Here is a 23,752-nt window from a genome sequence, read left to right on the forward strand (position 1 = left end):
GAATGTGTAGTACAGGTCCTCTACTAACAGCCTCCATGTCACTCGTAGTACGGACTGATGATAAGTGCCCTGGACTCTCTTGAGCCTCCAGTTACACACACCTAGCTCAAGCTGAAGCCTTATGCAGCTGCAGACCTGATATTGCCACACACAACACACACATACATACACACACACACACACACACCAGCCTCTCGTTCTCTCTCACACACACACCAGCCCCAAGTCTCCCTCCATCTCTAGCTCTCTCTCACACACACACCGCACCCATATGTCTCTCTCTCTCACACAACACACACACACCAGTCTCTCTCCATGTCACTCACTCACACTCACACTCACACACTACCCTCAAGTCTCTCTATCTTACACACACACACACACACACGCGCACGCGCACACACACACACACACACACACACACACACACACACACACACACACACACACACACACACACACACACACACACACACACACACACACATCCCCCTCCACCTCCCCCAGAAAGCGCAGCGTCCCTAAATCCACCTACACCTCTCTCCTTCTCTCTCTCTCTCTCTCTCTCTCTCTCTCTCTCTCTCTCTCTCTCTCACACAAACACAAGCACCCAAACACACACACACCAGCGAGCGGCCCCAAATCCACCTACACCTCGTGAAACCAGAGTCTCACCCTGGAGATGGGCCAGCTGGCTCCGACACACCCGACCGGGTCACACATCCTGATCCCGAGCTGAGCTGTGGGGGCAAGTGTGGGGTGTGTGTGTGTGTGTGTGTGTGTGTGTGTGTGTGTGTGTGTGTGTGGGGATGGGGGGGTGGGGTGTGTGTGTGGGGGGGGGTGAAGGAGATAGGGAGTGGGAGCCTTGTGTATGTGTCAGTGTGGGGTGTGTGTGTGTGGCGGGGGGGTCGTGTGTGTGTGTGTGTGTGTGTGGCGGGGGGGTCGTGTGTGTGTGTGTCAAGGGGATAGGGAGTGGGAGCCGTGTGTGTGTGTGTGTGTGTGTGTGTGTGTGTGTGTGTGTGTGTGTGTGTGTGTGTGTGTGTGTGTGTGTGTGTGTGTGGAGAGGAGTCTGTGCTGCTGTGAGAGTGTGGGGGGGGGGATCTTTTTTGGGGGTGGGCTGCTGGTGTACACCGTACAAGCTGGTTGTCAAGAGTTGCTAAGGAACGAATGCGGACATTTAGGGGCGGAAACATCCTCGCAGATCAATTGCGAATGCTTCAAAACTGTTGAATGGAATACGCCAGATTGGTGGGTGGAGTAATTAACCAGTGCTCTCCCCCATTCTCCTCCATGACTGAGGTACCCTGAGCAGGGCACCGTCCCGCCGCACTGCTCCCTTGGGGCGCCATTGAGGGCTTCCCCCTTGCACAGGTGAGGCATAAATGCAATTTCGTCATGTGCAGTGTGCAGTGTTCACTTTTGTGCTGTGGAGTGCTGTGTCACAATGACAATGGGAGTTGGAGGCCTTTATTTTTCTTTTCTTTCCTTACAGCTGGAGCCAGGGTCTCAAATGATTCAAAAGCGTTGAATTGAGAAAAATAGAAGCTGGGTCTTCCTTCTACTTATGTACTCTCACTGGTTGTACGACTACTTAATGGCTGTAATGTTTTCAATAACAATTCCTAGAATTAAACCCTTAAAGACACGGCACCTGTTATAAATTTGCTGTTCCCAAAATGGTAACAACCAAGTCATAATGTGTTACTTAAGACTCTGTAGTGTAATAGCAGTGTAGTACTATCCAAGCGAGGGCTGCACAATTATGGAAAAATGATAATCACCATTATGTGGGTCAAAGGGTAAGTCACAATTATCAATCACGATTATTAAACAACAATAATATCAATAAACAACTGATTTGTTTGCAGAATGTTATTTAAAATCACAAAGTGAAATAACCAATAAGGTATACTATAAGGGATGAACAACATTAAAACTGAATTGTAATAATAGTGTAAAATGCAATAGCACGAAGTTTAGGACTTTTGGCCAGAAATATTAGCCTGTCAACATGTTCTGGCTTCAAGCAGGCCCATTAAATCGCCACAGCCACTTTTTTGAACAATTGTGCAGCCCTTGTGACAGTTGACAAGTAATATAACAGCTTTCCATGGTCGGCACGGTGCACATGATGTGGCTACGACAGAGACCGACATGGCTACGAAAGCAGGCTACATGGCTACAAATTTCACGACGATGCCCTAATCCGACGCGACTTGCAGTCATTTAGATACAGAGTATTGACCAGAGTCACTGGAGCAATGTGAGGTTGTCAGAAATCCAATCCAGAAGTTTTCAACCTAGGTGAGTAGCTGGTTTAGCTGTCTTGAAGGCTCATGAGGATCAGCTGATTTACGTAGTACACCTGGTTGGATGGAATTTGGAGCAGGGTTTTATTTTGACTTTGTGAACTAGGAATTGACACCTCTGACACCCCTCACCTGCAGAGGTCAAGGGAACTTCAGCCATGGATGATATGAAATGTGAACCAGCAACCTTCCGATTATGGGACAGACTCCCTAAGCATGAAGCCAGGCCATGGCAGCTCCCTAGGCTGACCTGGCAGGGATTTTTTTTTTAAAGATATTTTTTTGGTCTTTCTTTTGGTACTTTATTTATGATAGGACAGAGAAGGTGGTGACAGGAAGCAAGTAGGGAGAGAGAGACGGGGGAGAGCCGGCAAAGGATCCTGGTCGAGAATCGAACCCGGGGCAGCCGCATGGCAGGCGAGTGCCCTACCGGTTGGCCACGGCAGGGCCCGACCTGGCAGGGAAATTTAAGGAGGATATGGAGACAGTAGTTGTTATCAGAAAACAAAGAGGAATTTTGGAGTGCTTCAGGGTGTTCACCTTTTCTCCTTGTTGCTCGGTGTAGGCTAGGGACTCTTGATTATATCACAGGATTATAATATGCCTTGAAGAAGGCTATGCAGGCCAAAATGTGTTTGGCTATCTATGTAGCCAAACATAACTGTTAGTCGTCTTACTGTGTGTGCGTGCGTGCGTGCGTGTGTGTGTGTGTGTGTGCTATATGTCTGTATTAGTAGTATGTTGTGTTTTTGTATCAGTAGCTTTTCACTGCACATTGTGTGTGTGTGTGTGTGTGTGTGTGTGTGTGTGTGTGTGTGTGTGTGTGTGTGTGTGTGTGTGTGTGTGTGTGTGTGTGCGCGTGCGTGCGTGATTATTATCAATGTCCCATCTACACTATATGTTTAGTTTAACTGCAGACGCAATTTCAAATTTCTTTTCTAACCTTGTTACAATTTTTTGACAATAAAGTACACTTGACTGGACAAAATACAAACGCCAAAATCTTGAGTGCATCCATTTTCCTAGTCTCAATTCGAAGGCATACAGATGGTGTAACTTCAATCTGCTCATTACCGTGCCGGGCCGCGGCAGCGTACCGTGATCATTACACCCTGTGGCCATTCGGAATGCGGGGGGCAGTATAGCACCGCTTTTGCAGAGCAGCGTCTGCCTGTGTCTGTGGTCTGTTGTGCTTCCGTCCTTGCCCGTCCCCCAGTTTTAGTAGTAGTAGAAATACAGTCAGCAAATTGCATGTTTTATTTAGCATTGGGCATTTGATAGGGCATTTGATAATAACACAAGTGTGAGCCCTAAACAAGACCACAATGTGAATTTAAACTCGACTTTTTTCTGTCTTGCATTCACCGTCTCCCAATCCGTCCCTAACTTATTTCAGCACTATTCAAGCCAGGAACGGGTATCCTCAGGATACAGAGAGTTTGCATACCTACTACAATTTGAAACCGGTAAAGACAATTAAAAACCGAGTCAATCAGACAGGAACACCATTGTAATTAAGTGTGTCCCGTAACGCCAGCATGAGAGAGATCGAATTTTTAAATTAGGCGAGGACATTGTGTTGCATGTAACATTGGGCATTTGATAATAACAGAGTGTGTGCGCCCTAAACAAGACCACCATGTGATTTAAACTCGACTTATTTCTGTCTTTCATTCACCGTCTCCCAATCCGTCCCTAACTTATTTCGGCATTATTCAAGTCAGGAACGGGTTAGGCTATCCTCAGGAGTTTGCATACCTACAATTTGAACCGGTAAAGACAATTAAAACGACCTCAATCAGACAGGAACACCATTGTAATTAAGTGTGTCCCGTAACGCCAGCATGAGAGAGATCGAATTTTAAATTTGGCGACGACATTGTGTTGCACGTAACGTTGGGCATTTGATAATAACACACGCGTGAGCCCTAAACAAGACCGCCAGTCGACGGTGTTTAGTTTTTATTATTTCTGCATTCATGCCAGGAACGGATTGTGAACACTTATGACTGCTTCTTTGGAGGCTGGATAACCTGTCACACCACGACGTGTCACAAAAGGCTGTGCACTGCCTTTTCTTTTTAAAAACACAGCAGTCGTATTGTCACGGGGGTGACAAACTTGGACTAACTGTTATTCTCACTGATTGCAAATGTTTGTAGGTGCCAATGGGAAGAGGGAGAAAGGTGATTGGGTGTACGGGGTGGGTATGGGCTTTTTGAATGAAGGTGGCAAGATGGCGAGGAGGATCCGGAGGAGGACGAGACGCACAGCTACCGCACGAGAGAAGGGTCGGAGAGACTACCGCGGCCGGGGGGCAGCCTTGGGAGGGGGTGAGCTGCACGCCGGTATCCGGATGGGAGAAGATGGGGCGCGCGTTCGGTCCTTTGGACGACACAAGCAACAGACGACTACGAATGGCGCGGACGGAATATTGCCTGAACGAGGTTTACGGCCAGAGTCACGAAGAGGTTGCGTTGGAAAGCTGCTGGTGGAGGACGCTCACGCCTGGTCACCATAGCCTTCACCTTGAAAGCCTCTCCCCGCTGTGTGTGCTGCCCTGGCCCGCTCTGTCTGTCACTCACTCACTCTCTCACTCCCGGACCCAGCGAATGCACGATCGGAAAAGACTTTTTGCGCAGCGAGGATGGCCACCCCTACACCATCGTTTTATGTGTGCTGTGTTGGTCTGCTGTGCTGCTCACGTGTGCTCCTTTAAATAAGTAGCTTTAGTTACTCGTGCTGTGTAGGCCTATTTTATTCACAATTGGTGATGGGAGTTAGCATCCCCCTGTGCGTTATTCATACGAATTCAGAGACTGGAAGCCTGTTTACCCTTCTCCTATCTCCACCAGCTGATCCGCCTCCGCGTGCCCAGGCGAGCCAGGTGGCCCCGCCCAACCTGTCGGAGGCTACGATGCGCACGGACCGAGTGAGAGGTTTGAGGTGCTGATCAGAGACATTGGACCATTAAGGACCCGGCGGACAGAGAACTGGTTACACATCCACACACACGCGCACACACACACACACATGCATACAGAACTATGTCTCCAAATAGAAAATAAATACTTGATTTAAATGACTTTGTTGTCTTGGTGTTTCCTGATGTGTACAATGCTCCTCGGGGTAGTTGGTATTAAGTGGTGGTGCCGCTGTCAAACGCGCACCCCCCACCTGTGACAGTATGATAAATGTTAAGATAAGTGTGAAATTCTTTTTTTTTTTTGCTTAGGCCTATTTTTTTGGCAAACGAATGCATTAATAGGCCTAATTACTTCTATTGTTAAGGCGGCTACAGAGTATAATTTGTTTTCATTATTTCATAATTTTTGTTGGTGGTAAGCCTATATAGGCTACTAGCTATTTTTAATTAGGCTATTTGAATGATTCAACCAACCGCCCGAATTTAATTAAAATATTTGGCTATAGGCTACTTTCGATTCGATTGTGTGTGCTCTTCTTAAAACCTGATTTTAATATGGCAACCAAGCATAGGCCCTACACATTGTGAGGGACTAAACAAGTGCGTCCAATGCGAATACCTCTTGTGTTGTTGGAGAGAGAGAGCTCTTTTGTGTTTAATCACCCCCTCCCCCACAGACAAACATCCACTCCGTCACACAGTTGAAGACTGTAGTTAGTTGACATCTATGTAAGCGCCCCTCCAAGCGTCTGCCTGTGTTTGTGCTTTCGTGCTTGTCCATCCCCCAGTTTTAGTAGTAGTAGAAATACAGTCAGCAAATTGCATGTTTTATTTAGCATTGGGCATTTGATAGGGCATTTGATAATAACACAAGTGTGAGCCCCAAACAAGACCACCATGTGAATTTAAACTCGACTTTTTCTGTCTTTCATTCACCATCTCCCAATCCAGTTTGCATAGGCCTACCTAGTAGCCTACCTACAATTGAATAAAATAAAAAAGACGTTTTTTTTAGTTATTATTATTATTATTAGTGCTTGTGGACACTTGTGAACTATGACTCCTTCTTCGGAGGCTGGATAACCTGTCACACCACGAGCTCTTTTGTGTGCGTGTAGGGGTTTAATCACCCCTCCCCCACAGACAAACATTCATAGCGTCACACAGTTGAAGACTGTAGTCAGTTGAAAGTTGAAATTTATGTAAGCGCCCCTCCAAGCCGTGTGAGTTTAACAGTTTGCGGCCAAGAGGTTTTTTTTCACGAGCGCGCGCACGCGCGCGCACACACACTACACACACACACACACACACACACACACACACACACACACACACACACACCACACACACACACGAGAGATGCAAGGCAGAGTATGGATATTGTTTCAAAAGTTTGAATGTTTATTTGTTGTGATGTTACAAATAGCAATAAAAACATAGCCTAGATCAATAAAAAGGCGTTCAAAAAATCAAACTATGCCTAAAAATAAATCCTTACAAAGTCTTTTAAGTGTCCAGGTGTAGGCCTAGCCTAGCCTACTTCAATGTCCTTACTCCCGTGTCCATACTGTAAATCCCATGGTGCAAAAAGTGCAGTTGGCTAGTGACTCAACAAGGGTGGCAGCAACGCAGTCTGGTCTTGATTCAGAATTCACTCAGGACAAAGGCGGCATTCAAAAAAAAATCTAAGTAGGCTATGCCTAAAAATAAATCCTTACAAAGTCTTTTAAGTGTCCAGTCACCTGGATAGGCCTACAGTCATCGACCAAATCATCGATCTAGGTGGTGAGCCCACTGGTAGGTGAAGGGAAACAGCGCACTACTGCACAAACAACAGACCGAGTCGCAGGAGACACAGCGAAAGGGACGGAACGCAATTCTGGTTAAGCCGGGCAGAAAGGATGTTTTCTGCTGTCTTTATCTGCAGTGTAGCCTACATTAGGCAACTTGTAAAGGCTGCTGTGTAGGCATTGTCTACTAAAACTCTGTATAGGCTAAGCTTACTTGTAAAATAAATGTACACTCTTACTGAAATGTCAAGTTTAGCCTACGTTTATTTGTCTATACACAGAATTAAAAATCAATACAATAAAAACAATATGAGGTAATAAAAGAGTATGACGTGTGTGCATCCGTTTTTTTGTTCAACATTGTTCAACATTGTCATAAGATGGTGCGGAGAACCAGGTAAAGACCACAAATGCCCAGACGCTAACCAGACATGGATACCAAATTATTTCTATTTATTTATTATATTTTTAGGCTTAGACATATGTTAGCCTACTAAATATTGAAAAAAGGAAAAGAAAAGACAGACACGTCGAGGCTACTGGTCGTAGCCTATTACAGCAAATCGAACATGCGCTTTATGCACACATAGCAATACAGTAGTAAAAGGAATTCAACTTCGGAGCGCAGTGGGTTTCGTGGGTCCGGGGGGATGGTGATGGCACGTTTGGTGTCTTTCCACCACCCCTGCACGGAGAGTGCATGGATGGAAAGCATATCCATAAAGCATCTGCATTCCCTCTGGAAGAATTAGGCTACAAAGAGCTGGTTACAATTTCAGTAGGCTATATATTTCCATAAAGGAATCGAATAGTCTAATTGTCATAACAAATGTTGCGGTTTCAGTCAAATAGCTCATATTAAGTGGAGGACGAGTAGGCCTAATATTTCATAAGCATATTTTAGTTCATATATTATGTAATTCATTCTGCAAAAATGAGTATATTTTTCTCTCAAAAAATGACATTGGTTTCAATGAGGCACTCTTGTTCTGGCAGGGACTCGCTTTTCGGCACGACAGTCACATTCAGCCTACTGCTTGTCCCATACATTTATAAGAATCATAACTATAGATCTACTAGGCTACATTTCCATCCCTACTATCTGACTAAATGTAGGCTACGTGAAGTTGCCCCTCTCTCGTTGTTTGTTCATATGCGCGGATGAGATGGAAAGCCTGGCTGTGCCAAACATTGTTTAAAAGTTTTTATACAATTTTGGTCGGCACACAAGGTTTTGGACATACTAATTTCTAGTGGCACCTGGGCTGCGTTTGGTGCATTGATCAGTCATGTAGCCTAGCGAAAAAGACAGCCTGGGTGAGAGGATGAGATCTTCCTCGGCTGGCGAGCACGCCACGCGTTTCCTTCTCTCCCAAGACCCGACAGTGGCTTACAAGTCAATTTGAGCACGAAAACAGCAAAGACAATGTGATATTTCATTCAAATAGGGCCTACACACTCCAAATAAAACATTGGTCGGAGGGATTTTCAACCGGACCGCAGCGCGAGCAGACAGTCAGTGTGAAAAGCCAAGTCTACGGGAAAATCGCCGCTCGCTTACCATCAGCGCGCGAGCCCTAAAAAATCGCAGCTCGCTTACCATCAGTGCGCGAGCCCTTGAAACAGTGAAGTGGCATATCGCAACAGCACATGCGGATTAGCCAAATCATATGCAACAAAGTCGCCAACAAAGCGAGGATTTAACGTTTAATAGGCCTATGCCAACGTTGTGTGAATACGGGAATTGGACAGTCATGCACTGTCCTTTCAATAGGTATAGTAGAAGACCGCTTCGGTTTCTTTTCACCTCATGGGGAAAGCATAATTTCCATGCACTGCACGAAACTACTAAGCATAAAGTTAGCGATCAAACAAAAAATATTGGTTGTTGTCATTACAGCATTTAATAGCCTATGCTATGGCTGTTGTTTAAAATAGCCATTGGATTGCCAACCGTCCCTTGTATTAAGAAACAAACGTATGGATATGAGCTGACATGGGACTCAATGTCCTTCAAATGCAGGGAATTGCATCTGTTTTTTTCCCGTTTTTATTCGTTTGCGTAATTTTAGTTTTTCTGTGCGTTCCGGGACCTCTGTCCAACTCACCGTCGCTGTGATGTCATATGTTTTTTGCGTTCCGGTACCTTGTGATATACAAATTAAGCACTGATTATGGAAGTATAGGTTAGGTTATCGCCCCAGCTGTTGGCGATGTAGGATAAAATAGCCAAGGCTTAAAACGCTCAAACGCGGCGCTGTAGGTTACTGCAGTGAGGTTTAGGCCCCCTATTGCACCCTCCGTAATTTTTACCAAACGAAAAAAGTATTCACATACAGATATCAAGTTTGAAGTTGTAATATTAGACGTTTCAAATCTTGCGATGCGAGAATCGGTATAGGGGCTTGTGGCTACACTCAATTTCTACACATAGAGCTTGCACATTAATGGCAATTCATCCGATCATCATTAAAAAAAAGAAAAGAAAATTCATTAGGCTATTTATTCTTTTTATGACTCTTCCTACTTCCTGGAGGTGTTCTCACACAATTTAATTAGGCATGTCGTTATCCGCTGAATCGGTGCGTGCTGGTGAATATGAGCATATTAATATGCCGTCAACATCGTCTAAAATATCCCATATGGTAATAAATGTTGCCAACACATTTGCGCTTCCTCACCACTCTGTGCTATGGTTATCTGATATGAACAAGAGAGAGAGAGAGAGAGAGAGAGAGAGAGAAAGAGAGAGAGTGTGTGTGTGTGTGTATGTGTATGTGTGCGCGCCCGTGTGTGCGTGTGAGTGAATGTGTATTGAGCGAGCGCTCCCAAGTGCCACCCGGCGGTTGTTTGGGTACACTGCAGCTAGGCCCGGTACGTACCGAGGTGGATGACGTGGCATTACCTCGGTAAAGGGTGTGCATTGTAGGGGGACCGACTGTACTTCTGAATTGTGCTGTCACATGATCCAAAATGACGTCAAAACCTGTGACGCCAGCTCCAAAAAGTTGGCGCGGCGCAAGATCTCACACCAAACATTTCAGTAGTGGTAAGTGCTTGTGGTGGTTGTTAGTTTGGTATGGTTGCTCGAGTAAGCTCGAGGCCAATTAAGCAAGGTGTGGGGTGGAACGTTAGAAGACCTCCCTCCCGAAGCCTCACACAAGTATCAGTAGCGCTGGGCTATTGGACTGGTCCTTAAGTCCAGCGGTATTGTGCTGTGACTCCCCTACACGAACCGATGTATTGACGAGGTGGAGACGGACTGTGCGGGATCACTTCAGTTACACTGCTGCATATTGTACATATTGTATGCCTTACCAATTACTTTATTCCAGAGGTGTCAAAAGTAAAAGTAAAAGTAAAAAAGAAGTTTCCTTCAAACACGAGTAACTTATCTGAGTAACCAGCAGACCTGTACACTTGTAATACGATAAGCTAACTCTGCACTGGTTGGATCAAGCTTGTGGTGGGTCCTTGTGAGGATTTCAGTGTTTTTCCAGTATCAACACAGTCTATCTATCTCATTAGGTACAATGGAGTAAATGGTGTAACAGCTGTGTAATACCATGTGATTGTGTTGTAATTACACCACAAAAAGTACTTTTACTTTTGCACCTCTACTTTATTCCATACCACAAGCCCTGTCCTATAGGCTTATACTTGGCTTCACTTGGGGACCGTTTTTCTCCACCTGGATCAACCTTGTTTCGTCACATGTAATTGAACGCTAAGTAATGGTGTGAAGACAGAAATAAATTCATTCATGCACTCATTTGTGCATTCATTCGTGCATTCATTCATTCCATCATTCATTCAATTCATTCATAGTTGGCATCTGTTACAGTTGTGGTGGTGATCGACTGCTTACCGGGGAGTCGAACTTGCCGGCGTTGTGCAGGAAGGTCATACAGATCTCCTGGAGGCCGCGGATCTCGCAAGAGTTGTTCTCGAAACACTCGAAGACACCGCAACCCACATCACCAGCGTTCACCAGGCAATGCTGGATTTCCGCTGCACGTGTATGGAGGACATACAAGAGATACAGGGATTAGGAGAGAGAGAGAGAGAGAGAGAGAGAGAGAGCACGAGCAAGAGAAAGAGAGAGAGAGAGAGAGAGAGTTTTACAGAGCACAGAGGTTCCTTGAATATATTCCTCAATAGCAACTGTTCCCAACCTTGAACAACATTGTGCCCAAAAACACTATGATTATAGTATATCAAACTGTGATGGCAATGTGGCAAAACAATCTAGTATGCTATCAATACCCTCCATCCCCCCAGCCTACCCTACCCTACCCTACCCAACCCAAACTAACCCCACACCTACCTACACACATAATCTTCTACCCAGCTGTACGTGTTTAAAGAGATAAGACAGCCCTGTGTGTGAAATATGACACTCACAGCTCTGGGTCTCTCCTGGACCCTTTTCCAGATTTCTACAGCATGTGTCCCTGTGCTTCGGGAGTCACACTGTGCACCCCCCACCCCCCCTACCCGAGATGCCAATTGCAAACTGCAACCTCCACGCAACGCAAGGCGAGCAGGACCGCTCAGTTGGAGATCAGGATGTATGAGTGTGTGTGGCACTCTGCGACAAGCCCTTTCTGCAATGCCCAATGTACAAACACATGGTGGTGGTGCATTGCAGATACCTTCAGATTCTTGATGGGGATAAATGTGGGGAGCGTCGACGTGCGGTGCGAGGCAGGCGCGCGCTTTACTACGTATGATGTGTCAGGCGCTCGTGGCGTGAGAATTTCAATGACACCGAGCAAATAAAAGCGCCCCGAGGGGGAAACTCCGGTGCTGTGCCGAGGGGGGCGCATGTTAACCAGATGTAGGTCACACATCCCTGTCTATCTGAAACCCTGGACACAGGCGCGCACCGTCAAAAATAGCATCTTTAAAAATAGTTGCCTTCTTTTCTTTTTGTGTTTGTTTAATTTTACTACCTGCGGTGAGAGGGTGGATCGGCAGGGTCAAAGTTTAGACACACACGGAGGATTTATGGTCAACATATGAACTTGATATTGGAGCTCCACGGAGAAGAGAAGTGGTTTCCTATGTTAGCATACCACTGAAGTTACCCTTTTCCCCATTTGGCCATCAAGAGCTTGATCACTGTACACTACATGCTGATGCGCACAGAAGTGTGTGTGTGTGTGTGTGTGTGTGTGTGTGTGTGTGTGTGTGTGTGTGTGTGTGTGTGTGTGTGTGTGTGTGTGTGTGTGTGTGTGTGTGTGTGTGTGTGTTAGAGTATGTGCATAGTGTAGTTAAGTAAGTTCGATACAGTCTACTGAATTCTTCTGCAACCTCATGCTGCATGACACGACGGATTTTTTTCTTCTTCCTTGTAAATGATTCCCACAGTGCAGTACCGAGACGCTAACAGCCTAGGATAATTCGAGCCAAATGGACAAAAGTTTGTGGGTTTGCAGCGACAAACGGTTACCACAGCCCTCAAAATAGTAGAGTTTATTATCGGTCCTTCTTCAAAACATATACACATATATACTTCTTCGCGTCTTAAAGAGAAGAGAAGAATTAGCTCAACTTGGCTCCGAGGACCCTGGGGCAATAAAACTCACCACGCAGAAGCCTAGTGCTCGGCGGCGGCTGCTAGTCACGTATCCCTCGTAATTTTACATGCAGAGAGCAAGAGGTTTTGTAGACTATCGGGTTCTGTCGTCATCACAGTGGTAGGGTTCTTCACGACACACATGAAGGCGACGTTAGGTTACCTTTACCACATTCCGCGAGAAGGCCCCTGTATTTCTTTTGTGTGTCTACAATCCCCGGTTATTTCACATGTGAGTGGGTATATTGGCATTTTGGACACGTGTTCTACCAGCTGAATATTCAAGAGGGTTTGGGGGGGAAAAAACCCTGCCGTCAAATCCTGTCAGAGTAGTGTAGCACAAAGCTGAAGTTTGGTGCGCGCAGGAAAAGTGAGCCGAGTCACCTCTCTCACTGCTGCTGTTGGCATTTGTGCGGGAATGTGCTTGCAGCGGACGACCTGGCTGCAGCGTGCGTAAACACACACACACACACACACACACACACACACACACACACACACACACACACACACACACACACACACACACACACACACACACACACACACACACACACACACACACACACACACTACCCTACCGTGCAAACCTGCTGAGGACCTGTCCCCGTCCTGCAGCAAGCAAGACGAGACAACCCAGGTGACCAAACACTCTCCATGGCATAGCCTACTCTCGCCTACCACCGGTCTCCTTCTTATTCCTGATATGTTATTCATCACTGATATGTGACTTGACAAAATATGTAGGCAAAGAGGGGCGTAGCGTTGTTGTTGGATCTAAAAAAATGGCTGAATCTCCAGGAATGGGGGTCTAATCTCTCTCTACACGTAGCTTCTGCAACATCATTAGGCCACATTGCAACACAACATCCCCTGCGTGGTTGCAATCAATATCCTACCACCTCTTCAAAATGAAGAAAAAAGTTAGACTCAGGGGGGGGGTCACCTTTTTCATTTACTCTGATAACCGTTTAATAGCTCTTGCCATGACCCATATTTTGTCTTTCATAGTCTTTCATACAAAGTGATATGACAATACAGTTGCAGAAGGCAAAATGTCACTCTTTTTTTAAAGACCCCTTTGAATATGTGCACACCAGTCTTCACACGCAGACGCACACTTTCAAGCAAAAACGCACGCGCACACACAGAAAGAAGTGCGACCGTATACATTACCTATCATTACCTACCTTGCGCCGTTCTATTAATAGTTTACTAAGATATTGAATTTCTGTCTCCGTATATTTACAAGATATCGACTTTCTTCATAATCAGAAAACGTACTGTCGTGCATAATCAGATGTGGATTTTCTATCACCTTTCTTTCCCCATATTTTTTGACAAAAAAAATAAAAAAGCAGCAAGCGTAAGACGTTAGTCAGGTCTAATTTACTGCCACGGAGAGACTACACGTGCCTGCACGAGGCGTCCGGTGGGTAGAATGTTTTATCAGCGACATGATTATAATCCTAGATTCCGGATCGCTCCAGATGTCTTTGCGTCTTACCTGTATTCTGTAAAGAGAGCCGTCCTTTCTGGCTGGCCGGTTTTTCTGGCGGACTGTCATGGAAATCGGTATTATCCGTCACCACTACTTGTTCAAAGACTGAGAGAACCAATAGCGCTATTGCAAATTTGACCAACATATCTACCGGCGACCTACAATTAGATCTGGATATTGTTGGCGTAAGTCTATATTTAAATGGGAGCGTTAACCCCTGGGATTTTCTGGTTCCTGTGTTGTAACCGCTGCTCGGGGTGGCGCGGGGAGTGAGCGTGGCGGAGGAACGGATGCTAGCTATATTTCCCGGAGCCCGGGTGTCAATTTTGATGAAGGAGTTAAGCAGGTGTTGTCACTCGTGCTTCCCGACCAATCGGAGGCGCGGACATCCACGTCCAAGTTTGAGGGGAGTGTCTGCGGCGAAAGTTGTCCCTACTTGCCATTTACTAAACTTGTAAAGTGTGTATGAGTGGGTGGCTATTTACTCTACAAGTGTTTGCTGCGAACTATCCCCACCATGACAAAAAATCAACGGCTACATGGCAGCAATGTGGTCTTTGTTGACATGTCTGATGTATAACTGTTTACATAGCCTACTTGATTTAAAAAAAAAGTCCTAAATATAATAAACTACTTTATATGGTTAAAATATGGTTGCGCCACATTTATGAGGAGTGATCTAGTTCACAGTGAATTACTGACTTGGTGCTTTCCAGCAATATTACTTGATGCAGACACATGCATGACTGTGCACCCAGACCATGTAGCTTATGAAGGAAAAATAAACTTTGCTAGAGTAGGTAGTAGAGTAGACAAACTTTATTAATCCCAAAAGAAATGACGCTGGCCAGCAGCATAAACAAACACATACATTATAATACAGCCCACATTACACTGAAAAACAGATTAGACACTGGCCTATAGAATACACTTGTATTCATTCAAACATTAGGAAGAACACACACACACACACACACACACACACACACACACACACACACACACACACACACACACACACGCACGCACGCACGCACGCACACGCGCACGCACACACGCACACACACACAGGAGAGGAGGGAGAGATCTTGCTTGACAGTGTTATCAGTCAGTCTTGAGGGGGGTGGTGTGGGTAGCCACCACTGTACAGGAATGACAGATATTGCACTGGATTGGAAGTCCAGTGTCTGGGACAGGGCTGGAAAAGTACACTTAATCCTCGCCCAAGGAAAACACAACAGTAAGTATAGGTCTTTTCAACGTGTCCCATGAACACATGCTCTGTACAGTATAGTACAAAAGCTGCATGGTGAGCCGGCAAAACTGGCAGACACAGAAAAGAAAGAGAGAGGTCAGACCCGCCCCCCTCTCTCTCTCACACACACACACACACACACACACACACACACACACACACACACACACACACACACACACACACACACACACACACACACACACAGCCATTTTCATATTTACATTTAAAACTAGCCGGCAAAACTGGCAGACACAGAAAAAAGAGAGAGAGAGGGAGACTTAAAACGTATCTCAACATTTATGTTATTAGCTCATATTATGTTAAATGAGTTAAATTATGTTAAAGCTCATATTATGTTAACTCAGTTATTATGTTGACTCCGTTAACATATTTGTTAACTCATAACTACACTAGCTGAGCGGCTTTCTAGGAAACAGTTTGGTACAGATTTTTTTTTTCAGTCCACAGCCCACACAACTTTTGTGAGACCGTCTAGTTGCAAATAGATTGTGTATGTCAGAAAAAAAAAAACAGTTCATTCAAGACTTAGGGGTTGATTTAACATCTTCAGAGTGTATTTGTTCCCAGAGTACTCTCTAATTGTTGAATTAACTCTGGATTTTATTATTATTATTATTATTATTATTATTATTATTACTGTGTATCGACCTTAACAATCCAAGTCCATTTGTTTGCATTCTGTATTTTTATAATTGGCTCCTCAAAAGGTGTCATTTAGAGCAGTGTTGTAACCTACACTATACAAGAAACCCCATGTGATTTGGTTAATCTGGGTGTGTTAAACAAAGTCGAAATAATCCAAAAGACCCTATAGGCCTACTACAAAAGTAACCCTACATGATACCCTTTGTCTGACATTGTGTGCAACAATGTCGTGCAGATGCAGACACATTGCAGAGAGAGAGAAAAATGTGTCAGTGTGTTTAATCGACCCATTGTTACAACGACTTGATTAGCAGTTAACATTGGATTCATGTTTTTGTCCGATCACCAGCAGTGCCAATATAGCCAATTCATGGGGTGCGTTTCTCGAAACCATAGTTGCTAACTACGTTAGCTGCTTTGTTGTTTGCAATGCAATTTGCCATGGACAACTACGCAAGTTGCGAACTGACTAACAACCATGCTTTCAAGAACCGCAGCCCAGTGTTGTTCAGTGGGATGCACATGGTATGTGGCTGGTCAGAAGAGGTGAAATATTGACAGTTGTACTGGGCTGGATTAAGAGGACATTATTGGCCACGAGCCTTTGGCATGTCCCTTGATTGTGTGTGTGTGTGTGTGTGTGTGTGTGTGTGTGTGTGTGTGTGTGTGTGTGTGTGTGTGTGTGTGTGTGTGTGTGTGTGTGTGTGTGTGTTTTTATGGTATATGGGCCCAATTCACACTCCATGGAGAAAACGAGGCCAATGCTCGTTAATGACGGGCTGAGATTGCATCATTCACTAACCAACCCCTACGGACAGCTGCTGAATTCATGGAAAGCCTCTCTCTCTCTCTCTCTCTCTCTCTCTCTCTCTCTCTCTCTCTCTCTCTCTCTCTCTCTCTCTCTCTCTCTCACACACACACACACACACACACACACACACACACACACACACACACAGGAAGAAACACAAATGCAACGGCATGTGTCCACATCTGAGTGCCAGGTCAGGACCCCCCCCCTTCTGTCTATCACTCACACACACACACACACACACACACACACACACACACACACACACACACACACACACACACACACACACACACACACACACACACACACACACACACACAGCCATTTTCATATTTACATTTAAAACTGAACAATATAGCCTACCATACAGCTATGCTACAGAGGGACATTTTCATGAAGCTTCTATGAATGGTAGACTACTGACAGCACAGGAAAAAAACAGGTATGCAGGACAAAACCTGATCATTCGTTTAATTTAGCATTATGAAACAAATATTTCATCAATATACCGTTTTGGCTCAGTGTCCTGATTGTGCTATTTTCGGTTATAAAATTGTAGCAGTGTCTCACAAAGGGGTGTCTATAAACGCGCCGGCGGACCAGCTGCGCAATTGTCCAGGGACAGTTTCTTTGGCAAAATGATGGACTTTAACAAGAACGATCCAAACCTCTTCGGGGTACTTAAAAGGTAAACAACCAGAAATAATTTCCTCTCGCCAGAAGTGTGGTTTGCTATTGATTTTGACCACTCTACACTGAATGGACCGAATCGTGCGACGTTGACCGCATGTGAGAAAAAAGAGGGACTCAATGAGTTGCAGATCCTCTGGAACTACTGAAAAATCTTTAATTGGACGTGGAGGATCTCGTGTGGCAGACTGAGTCTGTGAGAGACCAAAAATAGCCTCGTGTGCTCCTGGTGCGGTTGCAGACAAATATTTGTTCACTATGCGCTCTCGTGTCTTACAGAGAACTTTGAATTATCCGTTTCAGATATTTGGCAATGATCGAAGATATTGGTCGAAAACATGTTTGGAAATTATATGCTTCCGCCGTGACCCCAACACGGATGACAAAATGAGTGATGTGTATGTTTAAGTGATGTCCCCAAACGTGTATTGCTCTCCAGGAACAATTAGAAGACGGGGTTTCACGCACACGGACTGAAGTCATTTGAGTCGTTCATTGCTCGCCGACACAGATTTTCTGCACCAAAATAATGAAATCACAATTTACCTTCAGCCTCCCGACCAGTAGACACAGACATAAATAGTTAGGAAAGGGGTGGGAAAATGTCAAAAACGTGAAAGATTGCGCCGGTTGTGTGTTCTGCATTGTAACCCGCCATGCAGTCCACACCATTGGACTATCCTACACTTGTACTCCAGCTGAATCGACGTCTGTAAAAGAGCCAGCCTAGCTGCGGACACACCCACGGACTTGGCCAATGATTGCGAAGTGGCCTGTGCGCTAACCAATCAGGGCAACATGCTCTACCGCAAGCTTGTAATGATGCGTGTTACCACAGAGTTTTGGAGCTACAAAAATCGCTGATGAGATGCTCGTATATTTGGTGTTTTAGAGATCTTTACGCTAGTCTGAGAGAACTAGTGGGCGACAGAGAGTACACCGTGCCAGTTTGGAATGTGCAATTACTGAACATAATGATACATTTATTTTTAATACCGTTTTCAATGTGACATCTACGTCGGCTGCGAGGGTTCCAGACGCAGCGCGCGAGGGCTGACCAACGCTATCATATAATTTAGTGGAGAGGAGATGCATTCTACTCGCACGTGCTGCGCTAAACCTGTCATTATCAAATGCCTCCGAATAATCAAACGGTAGAAGCGTCTGTAAACAAGACCTAGTGCATTGAGGTGCCCAAGGAATTGAAGAGACGCAACCTAAGCTTCAAGTCCTATCCACATAAGTTTGATGTTCCACGCCATTGATTTTGAGCATAATGTAGAAGTGCTATGTAAAAAAAATGTCTAAACAAATATTTCGCCTATTAAATAAAAATTATGTGAATTTGTCGAAAATTGTAGGGAAAGGTCATACATGTTTGAAAACCAACGGCCCAGCAGGAGGGGAAAAACAGTTGTCTGTCTATGGGGACAAAGACTTCCTTCGTCAGTGTGTCTGGCTGTGTCTGTGTCTGGGTGTCTGTCTGGACTAGACCAAGACAGCAGGCTGCCAGGGAGCATATTCCTCCCCCACACCCTCACCCCCACGCCCTGGCTGGCATCTGTGCAAAGGCTGGCGAGCCCAGCTAGCACTGTCCAACCACGGACAACAGTTTACTTAGGGTCCCTTCTCTCTGACATTAGGGAATCCGAGGTCTGTGCCAACCCGCCAGAGCCAGCTGTCTTCACCAGCCGGAGTACAGCTGCATGACGTTCCCTCTCTTTAATTCTCAGCACTGTCTGCCTGCCACGCCGCAGCACACCATACGCCATCGCACTACGTTACAGAAAAGCTCCACTTTGTTCCTTTCTTCTCAGCATTGCTGTCTGCCTTCTTGCCTGCATAGTGCCCACCGCACCACACCACACCACACCATACGCCATCACACTACAGTACGTTACAGAAAAGCTCCACTTTGTTCCTTTCTTCTCAGCATTGCTGTCTGCCTTCCTGCCTGCATAGTGCCCACCGCACCACACCACACCAACATAGGCCTACGCCACCACAAGAAGCCCACAGGGAGGTGACTGTAAAGGGGTCAGTTGTCCCGAGCCCAGGAAGAGAGAGGGCCCAAAATTGAGTTTTCATTACATTGTATGTATTGGATGGGGGGCCTTTTCAGATGACTTTGTCCTGGGCCCAGCAAAAGCTGTCAGCGACCCTGTATGCCACTACACCACAGTACAGAACAGCTTTACCTTGTCCCCTTTTCCTCAATTCTGAACGCCGTCTAGCTACCTACCACCATAGCCTATACCACAGTGGAGAGTCATGACATTCCCTCTCTTATATTCTCAGCACTTCTGCTTGCCTGCCTGTCTAGAGTCTGCCAGCCCACCACACCACAACAACAAACATCAACTCACCACAATACGGAAGAAGAGCTCCACTTTCATTTTTCCTCAATACTGATAGATTATAAGTCACTGAATGGCTTAGACCATATTCTAAATATGCTTGAGCAATATCACCCTATTAGATGTCTATAGGTCTTCAGAATCTCCTCTACTGGTTGTGCCTATACGTAGAGTCAGGTCTAGACAGGGTGAATTGGCATTTAGTCATTATACTGCAAAATGCTGGAACTAACTCCCTGTCCAAATCAGAACTGCCCCAACAGTATCTTGTTTTAAAAGGAAGTTTTTAACTTAGCTTAGATTTATCTGGCTTTGGTGATAGTTAATTACACATCTATTACTATCTACTCGTCTCTTTTCTCTATTTTTAAGCATATTGAATGAAATGTATGTATGGTAATGTGCTATATACATATTTTTGATTGATTGATTGATTGATTGATTGATTGATTGATTGATTGATTGATTGATTGATTGATTGATTGATTGATTGATTGATTGATTGATTGATTGAACACAACCTCCTTTATGGTCCAAATGTGTCCTGTTTTAAATATATTGCAATGCCAATTTTGCAGTAACTACAATATCCAACCTAATAGCAAGGCTTTGAATGCATTTTTGTTAAAGGTGCACTGTGTAATATTTTTAGTAGTTTATTTCCAGAGGTCATGCTGCATTCCCACGTTACCTTTTTCATGAATACTCACCACCACCATCAAATTCTAAGAATTCATTATGCCTGGGAAAATTGCACTTTTCATACATGAAAAGGGGGATCTCCTTAGCCTGGCTCTCACTCAGACCCTCGTGCTTCGTGCATCTTTGTTAAACTTTGGAAATCTTAGACGAGCCCGAACGGAATCAGATATTTTACAGCCTGTCCAATCAGAATCGCAGGCGGGATCGCGGGGCGGGGTATTGTAATACCTACTCTATCCACCATCCTACATAGTGCACCCAGAGAATCGTATATGAGAGAGGGATAAATCAGGCGGGTTGCTTTACCGTTACCCACTTTACGTCGGGTGAACGCTCCTTTAGGAGACCTTCGATTAGGAGACCTTCGGAGTCTTCAGGTCGAGAATAAATGAAGTCCCCTTAGCGCTGTAGATGGCGGTAGTAGCGCACGTCTTGTGCAAACACCACGAAAAGAGAAGAAGGAGGGACAACGCCCCCTTAGGAGACCGAATTTTGAGCACACTCCTTTGCGTTGGATGGGCGTGTTTTAACGTGTCCCTAACATGTTGTGCACTTGAATTAAAAAGAAAAGCATCCCATCTGAGCTACTCCGGTGTCTTCTTTCGTTCATGTTTTAAAGGGGCACTGTGTGAGGTTTTTAGTTGTTTATTTCCAATATATTTGTTTGTTACTTTGTAAACTTTCATGTAAAGATTAAATTTGGCAATAGGCAGCCCCGTTTCAATGAGCAGCATAGTTGCAGTACCTTTTTTGACCTTTGACATTTCCTGCACAGTGTCCCTTTAACATATCTTTCTCTCTTAGACGATATTTGGTGCACCTTTACATGATGGTGTAGGTACTGCACTTTGCCTTTGTAGGGCAGTATAGAATACCTGAGCGCCATGGAACCCTATCCATAAGCCCTTCATGCAGAGCCTATTATCAGGGGTGGATTAATGCACGGGTCCCAGGTCCAGGGGGCCAGAGGCTCCAAGGGGCCAGGCCAACTTGGCCCCGCAGCCACAACCAACCACAACCAACCACAACCAGCCACAACCAGCATTTGGCTGGTTGGCAGGTGACAGTGTCAAGTCAAGGTCTCTACACCACTCCATACACCACCACGCCACGGTAGAGAAGCGCACCACTCTGTTACTTATCCTCTCTTCCCCTCCTTTCCTTTACCCCAGTGACGGCACCACGGCATTCCCGCTCTCCGTAATTTTGAGCACTGCCTGCATACCCATGGCGCTCATCATATCACACCACACCACACCACACCATGGCACAGAGGAGCGCCATTCTGTTCATTCCTCTGAGGCCAAAACGCTCCCTACCCGCCTATTCACCACACCACACCCAGGGCTGGGTTAAGATGGCCTGGGGCCCCTAGGCTACATGTTTCTGTGGGGCCCCGGGAAGGTAAATGTACATAGAGAGTTTGTCACAATTACGAGGTAGGAATTAACCCTTTAGCGCAGAGACTGTGTAATAACTTTACTGTCCCCAAAATTGTAATGGGTATGTCTTAATCTGTTACTGAAGGCTCTCTTGGCACTGTCATAGCAATGTTATTATGATGTAGTTGAGCATTTTCAGCAAATAGTGAATAGTCCTGCCGACGACCCCATCTGCAGTAAGAGGCTACAGATAACATGTCTGAGAAAAAAGTCGGGAGGGGAAAAAAAAAAAGAACCATCCGGAGGAGTTTCCTACAGATGTCGAGGGACCTCAGCCTGCACAGGAAATGGAGTTGGCTGGCTCTACCACTTCCTGCCTGGAGTGGCAGCACACCACACCACACCACACCACACCACACCACACCACACCACACCACACAGCAGTATCTGCTGCCCAGCTGCCACAGAGCCAGGTACTGTACAGTACAATACACATTGCACTGGCAGAGCATGTAGGAAAAAAAGAGGTATCGCACACCAATTAAGTCTTTTTTGAGGTGCAGTTCAGTTCAGTCAGTTCAGTTGACTTTATTTGTACCCATAGGCATGGGGGCCACTAGGGGGGGAAAAGTGGTACAGATTCTAAGGGCCCAAGCACTGATAGGGGCCCTTAAGAGGGCCCAAGCACTGAGAGGGGCCCTTAAGGGGGCCCAAAATTCGAATCTTTCATGGGGACCAGCATTTCTGGCAGCGCCCCTGCCCATAGGTAAACTAGTCTTGCAGTTTAAAAGAAAGATGATGTCCTTACAGGGTACAAGACACATGACGCATACAAACATGGAAACGTGCTGACTTCAATGTGTTGTACAATAAAATATGATAGCTTTACACAGTTTTATTTGACAGACTGAACACAGCGTGAACACATATGTCTGTCTGACACCTGCACAATAATGTTGTAAAAGAAAAGTATTGTGGTATTGCAGATTCGAATACGTTATTTATTTCGATAGGACAGTATGTGAGGCGTCAGGAAGCGTGTGGGGGAGAGAGATGGGGACGATTAGCAAATGACCTGGGCCGGAATCGAACCCGGGGCGCTGGCGCAGTAACCCAGTGCCCTACTGTTGGGCCATGGAAGGCCACAGATTAGAATACCTTAACCATTTTTTTTGTCAAGACTGTCGCAGCATGGCCCTACCCTGTCACTAACAGTAGGGCACTCGTCTGCTACGCGGCTGACCCGGGTTCGATTCCGGCCTGGGTCCTTTGCTGACCCTTCCCCGTCTCTCTTTCCCCACTCGCTTCCTGTCTCTCCTTCACTGTCCTATTATAAAAATGAAGACAAAAGACCAAAAATATATCTTTAAAAAAAGAATGTCACAACATGAGACCCTTTGACACATTCACAATAATGTCATCTAAAGTAAGAAGAGTGTCTTGGTGATGTGCAATAAAATATCACCGCAGTTTTATTTGAGCTACTGGTAGAGCATAGTCATGTCGAATGCACAAATCTCCCTGACACCTTCACAGTAAAATAGCTTTGTAAAATCAAATATTGTAATAGATTTTCTTTTTCGTTTTGAAAATGCTATGCCCAAGCCATAAAATCGTCTAATATCTTTGAATTGTCAGCGTTTGGTTCTAGCTTTCCGAATGCGTTTTTCACGGGTCAATTTCACCTGATTGTTCTCAGATGGCGAGCCTGTTGCTTCTTAACCCCCTCCACGCCAAGCCACTTGCCCCTGGAGACAGGAGGAAAGTAACCCAAAC

General features: G+C 45.4%; 1 protein-coding gene across 1 annotated transcript in view; it reads right to left on the minus strand.

Moving 5' to 3' along the window:
- Positions 1-14,424, minus strand: part of stc2a (stanniocalcin 2a) — a 30,157-nt gene extending 15,733 nt beyond the window's left edge. Inside the window, exons 1-2 of the mRNA XM_063189492.1 lie at positions 14,114-14,424; positions 10,894-11,036 (exon numbers count right to left, since the gene is read on the minus strand). Of these exons, the coding sequence (XP_063045562.1) occupies positions 10,894-11,036; positions 14,114-14,252 (282 nt within the window). The 5' untranslated portion in view covers positions 14,253-14,424. The remainder of the gene's footprint in view (positions 1-10,893; positions 11,037-14,113) is intronic.
- Positions 14,425-23,752: the final 9,328 nt, after the last annotated feature.

The sequence above is a fragment of the Engraulis encrasicolus genome, chromosome 23 (assembly GCF_034702125.1).
Source record: "Engraulis encrasicolus isolate BLACKSEA-1 chromosome 23, IST_EnEncr_1.0, whole genome shotgun sequence".
NCBI classification, from domain to species: domain Eukaryota; kingdom Metazoa; phylum Chordata; class Actinopteri; order Clupeiformes; family Engraulidae; genus Engraulis; species Engraulis encrasicolus.